The 5997-nt window shown below is 42.0% G+C and overlaps 1 protein-coding gene across 3 annotated transcripts in view; it reads right to left on the bottom strand.

Annotated features, from left to right (window-relative positions):
- The window catches only part of ccdc62 (coiled-coil domain containing 62), a 50811-nt gene that overhangs the window by 36622 nt on the left and 8192 nt on the right, over positions 1–5997 (bottom strand). The window contains exon 2 of one of the 3 annotated variants that reach the window (XM_043715775.1): positions 1062–1155. The exons of the other annotated variants lie outside the window; for them this stretch is intronic. Coding sequence (XP_043571710.1) covers positions 1062–1155 — 94 coding nt within the window. The remainder of the gene's footprint in view (positions 1–1061; positions 1156–5997) is intronic. 3 annotated transcript variants of the gene reach the window in all.

Genomic DNA, 5997 nt, shown 5'->3' with positions numbered 1-5997 from the left:
ATAGCAGTCCCAGTCGATGTTTGGAAAGTTAAAATCCCCTACCATAACTACCCTATTATTCTTACAGATAGCTGAGATCTCCTTACAAGTTTGTTTCTCAATTTCCCTCTGACTATTGGGGGTCTATAATACAATCCCAATAAGGTGATCATCCCTTTCTTATTTCTCAGTTTCACCCAAATAAATACATCCAGAGAAGTTGCAGGAATATCCTTCCTCAGCACAGCTGTAATGCTATCCCTTATCAAAAATGCCACTTCCCCTCCTCTCTTGCCTCCCTTTCTATCCTTCCTGTAGCAATTGTATCCTGGAACATTAAGCTGCCAGTCCTGCCCATCCCTGAGCCATGTTTCCGTAATTGCTATGATATCCCAGTCCCATGTTCCTAACCATGCCCTGAGTTCATTTGCCTTCCCTGTTAGGCCCCTTGCATTGAAATAAATGCAGTTTAATTTATTAGTCCTACCAAGTCAAAGTTACATGAATGAAATGGTTTAACACCTGCTTGATAACTGGCTGCCTTTTGCCACAAGGACAAATAATTGCTCTGCAGAAGAATTTAATGAGTTAATTGTAGAAAAGCTGTGTCTTCAAATGGACAGTCAATGCCAATGTAACATGGATCAGGAAAATTACTTCTGATAAATAGACAAGCTGCAGACTTGATAGCCCCAGAGGAGTAATCAATATTTTGGATGAAAGAATCTAAACAATAATCAATAATGTCAGAAAACTGGATAAAAATAGAACTCCAGCAACTGAACTTCGAAGAACAACAGTGCACAAGGATTGAATACTAGACAAATCAAGAGACAGACTCTGCTGGTTGGAATCGTAGCTGAATTCCATCATTATTAGCTCAGTTGGGTTGTGAGGCTTAACTTGCTTATTTGAGAGGTCTTATTTGGTTGCTACATGCAATTGTTTCAGTATTAGACTGTGAGATTTCTTAATAAGTAATCGAATTAAAGATAGCTTGTGGTAATTTACTCACAACACTTCTCAATGTTATAGAAAAACTTATCATGCTAGGGCTCTATCATAAAATACAAGCACAATACCTGATGCAGAGCTTGATGCATTTACTGGATTTCTGGGGTTAATGAGAGGGGAATCTCCAGAAGGTTGGTTTCCTTCCATTTCAACCCCCGGTACCTATATTTGAATGAAACAAAATATAATGCTGCTTCAAATGTAATGATTGTGGACAACCAAGAATCAGTTCTCATTTCCTTTGTGTATATATGAAATTCAAAACTAGAATCCAGAGCAATGTTATGAAGACATATGGCTTCTTTGTATGCACAAATTTCAGGATCGAGCTTTTGTGTCTTGAGTATTCTTTGCATAAGACAAGAAAAGACTTGTCAAATCGAAAAGAAGACCAGCAAATGAGGAGAAATAAGAATAGGTGACTTTACAAAACAGCAGAAATAGCAGGCAATCATTTACCTGCCATGTATAGAGGGATTTGGGTGGGGACAGGTGCAGTGCTTTAATCAATGCAACTTTAACTGACAGTTCCTGAGTTTCCTAAGCCACGCTGAATGTTTTGGATCTATCAACATAGCAGAGACTCATTGGACAATGAAACTGGCAAAGCTGGGAAGCCTTGAAAGACAGAAATTATAAGGTGAGTGGCTATTCTCTGAAAGATCTGTGGTGGCTGAATTTGACTTGAAAGCCCAATTTCAATGCTTTGAGTGACATTTAAGTGGAGACAGTGACACAGTGGTTTTGCTGCTGAACCAATAAACCACAGCGCCAGACTAAAACTCTGGGAACATAAGTTCAAATCTCAAAATTAGATGGAATTTTACAAGTTGGTGATAGCTGTCATGGCTAACATTCCACCAACTGATACTGATAGCCTGCCGCTGGTGCTTTTCTTGTTGATCCTGGTGCTGCAACCGTTGGTCTCGATATCCGCTTTCCTGCTGCCTGCCATCACTTATGCAGTATTAGCTTGGACCTCCAAAGAAGAGCAACAGGCACAGTCACAGTCACACAGTGTTGCAGCACCAGGAGATCAAGAAAAGCACCAGCAGTTGAACATTAACTGCAACTTCTCCACACATCTTGCTACTCCACATCTTGAGAACACAAATTTCAGCTTGAAAGTAGGAACATCAGCATAAGGTGTATTTTCTGAACTTCTTGGAATAACAGTACTTCATGAGGCTCAAGCTTTCATGATAGGTCAACATTGACAACTGCAGTCTCCTAGAATAAGACCACTTTCCAAGAGGATGATGGGCACACAAGGCCAATTGACATCAAGGTGTGGCCCTGAATGATTTCACCTCCAGTTCCTTCCAGAGACCTGCTGGTGAGGTCTAAGGAGTCACTCAACTACATCTCCCAATCACCAACAGCTTGCCTGCCAAGCCTGCAACTTGTGTTCACATTGGCACAATGAGGTCAGTCTGACACAACGGAGTAATAAAAACAGAAAATTGCTGGAAATATTCAGCATATCCAGCAGTATCAGCAGAGACAGAGACAAAGTACTATTTCAGCTTAATGTCTTTTCATCAGAACATCAATCGCAAGCATTGGTCCAAACTGTCCAGTCAAGTTCAGAACCTGTTTCCGATCATGATCAAGGGAAAAGCTATCCACTTAACTCGCTCCAAACTTCCTGGTTAACCTTCCAATAGAGGATTCTGCAGAACTCACTCATCACAGGAAACCTCAGACCATGAGCCACATTAACTTTTAAGAACACAAATTTCAGCTCTTATTTATCAGAATGCAGCAATGTCCCAATGTGTTAGTGAATGAGTGTACAAGTAAATGGGTGATTGTACGGGTAAGCATGTGGATAGCTTACATGAGACAAATGACTAAGGAGGTGGGGTGGGTGAGGTAAGCAGGGTAGGGGGTAGAGTGCTAAATCAGTAGGGTGGGTATTACGTAGGTCATGAGGGAATGTCAAGTTGCTGGTGGGAGCTAGTCAGGTTGGGGAGTCAGTTGAAGTGCTACACAGGAGTTCAACTCAGACTTTCCTGCCTAGCATCTGCTGGGTATTGATCCAGGTTATTAAGTTGGAACTGATTAAAGTCTCCCAATTCTAGTTCAGTCAGAAACCTTTGGAGGGTCCAAGTGAGCAGGAGAATTGCCAACTTAATATCATAGTGTCAGTGTGTCCAAATTCTGTGGGGTCCCAACAGGCTGCCAACTAATCAAGACACAAGAAGATCTGGTCCTTGAACTTGGTTTCTCTCTCTACGGACACTGACTGACTTGCTGAGTACTTATAGCATTTTCAATTTTTACTTCAGAGCTCCATTATCTGCATTGTTTTATGTTTGTATTAGACAAGGGATAGAGCGACAGAATCGGTTTTGCTGGAATAGCTAGACTTCTGCAAGAATGCAGAGAGCTACAAATCAAAGCACCCTCAAGAGCTGTTTTCATCGATCACAAGAATTTTCACTCTCTCAATGTTTAGATCATCTGTAACCACTAGGTGGTCAGGAACCTTCTAAATATCCAGAGAGTTGTAAGCATTCATTCTGGAGCAGTTTCATCTGGGTGACAAGGTCTACCATCTAAAAGTCTGGATGCTGATTCCGGTGGGGATCCCTCTATCAGTGAACCAGAGGAGATGCATCAACCACAGGACTACAAGAAAACAAAGCACTGAGTGATTCAAGGCGAGCTTCAGGCACTTTGACACATCTGGAGATGCTCTGCAGTACATTGCACGGAGGGTATCCAGTATACTGTAGAATGCAGTATTTTACAAATTGTGCTGCAGAGGAGTCGCACTGCAGGAAAACGAAAGAACAGAACAAGTTGCATCCTCAGAGGAGGCAGACTCACATTAAGCCCATAGGACACAGGAGTGGAAGTAAGGCAATTCAATCATGGCTGATGGGCATTTCAACGCCACTTACCCGCACTCTTCCTGTATCCCTTAATTCCTTGAGAGATTAAGAATTTATCAATCTCTGCCTTGAAGACACTCAACGTCCCAGCCTCCACTGAGCTCTGTGGCAATGAATTCCACAGGCCCACCACTCTCTGGCTGAAGAAATATCTCATTTCCGTTCCAAATTGACCTCCTCTAATTCTAAGGCTGTGCCCTCGGGTCCTAGTATCCCCGCCTGACAGAAGCAAATTCCCAACGTCCACCCTTTCTAAGACGTACATTATCTTGTACGTTTCTATTAGATTTCCTCTCAACCTTCTAAACTCTAATGAATACAATCCCAGGAGCCTCAGCCATTTATCGTATGTCAGGCCTACCATTCCAGGGATCATTCATGTGAATCTCTGCTGGACACGCTCCAGTGCCAGTATGTCCTTCCTGAGGTGTGGGGCCCAAAACTGGACACTGTATTCTAAACGGGGCCTAACCAGTGCTTTATAAAGTCTCAGTAGCACATTGCTGCTTTTACATTCCATGTGGCCACCTCACCCAGCTGCCCAAGCAGCATCATCCAGACACACTGTACTTTATATGTTTTCATGAGAGCTTCTGATAATGCCAGCAAGAACCCTGTCCTCACCCTGTACCCCATAATAATTCACTCTAACAGACAACAATCCAACCATCTCTATAACCCTTCCTCCTCGTATAATTTGATCATACCATTCACTTGAAAATTCAGGATACAATCGAATAGGAGCTGGGAGAAGAACTTCAAATAAATTGTTTCATTCATTGAAATGAGCATCAACAAAGCACAAAATTGCTGCAAAAGATCGCCAAGTGAATCACTAAGTACAACTATGAAGTTTTTTTCATCCAATTCCTCTTACTCCTACATAGTAATAGCCTGTGATTTCAGTGCAGCTAGAGCCAGGCTGCTCTTTCTCTTCCTCTGACAGGTGAGATGCCACACCTGCACATGCCCAAATGCAATTTAACAACGAGCATCATGAAATATGATGAATAATAATCTTGTCTCTTTCCCTTCTAGGTAAATGGTTTCAATGGTAAAAAAACACATTGATCTTTAAAGAGAAGTACTCTGCAGCTGAGTACATAGAAATCGTACAACCAGCTTGTGTTATGAATAGATACATCATGTGGCAACAGAGCCAGAGATCAAATGGGTGCTGACAATGAGCAACTTCACTGTGCAGAAATATATTATTGTAGATAAACAGAAAAGATAATTGATAGGTACTCACCATTGTACACAGGTTGCAGAATGGTGAACTTGGAAATAAATTCCCAAAAGTGAAAAATTGTGTAGACCTATCCAATAAATTTGTCTGCAAGCATCCAATATAGTTGAACAACAGTAATGAGAGTTTATTTGACTGTATGATATACGGACATTTTACAAGTAATGATGAAGTGATGTTTTATGACTTCAGCTATGATGGCACAGTAGTACCAAGCAGCCAATCAGCTCACAGATATTATGCTGGGCTCCAACTGACCACCAGCCACCATTAACTTTTCTGATCAACTGAACCACTGACAATTTTTTAAAAATTAAACATGCTCTAGTAAACCTGAAGGAGTACTGCACTACAAGACAATTGCACAGCATGCTCTCAAACCTTACATATTAAACTCTAGCATCAGATTCTCTACCTGAGCTTCATTTTCAATGTGTCATCACCTGACTGTACCCCTAAAATTAAACATTTATTTGTATACATCACCAGTAAAAGAAAGGGTCTATAAGCAATTGACTTTGTTCTAGTTTGGGTCAGGAAATGTGTTGCTGGAAAAGCGCAGCAGGTCAGGCAGCATCCAGGGAACAGGAGAATCAACGTTTCGGGCATAAGCCCTTCTTCAGGAATGGGGAAAGTTTGTCCAGCAGGCTAAGATAAAAGGTAGGGAGGAGGGACTTGGGGGAGGGGCGTCGGAAATGTGCCGACGCCCCTCTCCCAAGTCCCTCCTCCCTACCTTTTATCTTAGCCTGCTGAACAAACTTTCCCCATTCCTGAAGAAGGGCTTATGCCCGAAACGTCGATTCTCCTGTTCCCTGGATGCTGCCTGACCTGCTGCGCTTTTCCAGCAACACATTT

This window comes from Chiloscyllium plagiosum, chromosome 25 (genome assembly GCF_004010195.1).
Source record: "Chiloscyllium plagiosum isolate BGI_BamShark_2017 chromosome 25, ASM401019v2, whole genome shotgun sequence".
Lineage (NCBI taxonomy): Eukaryota > Metazoa > Chordata > Chondrichthyes > Orectolobiformes > Hemiscylliidae > Chiloscyllium > Chiloscyllium plagiosum.
The sequence above is the reverse complement of the archived record's forward strand: the minus strand, read 5'-3'. Positions and strand labels throughout refer to the sequence as shown.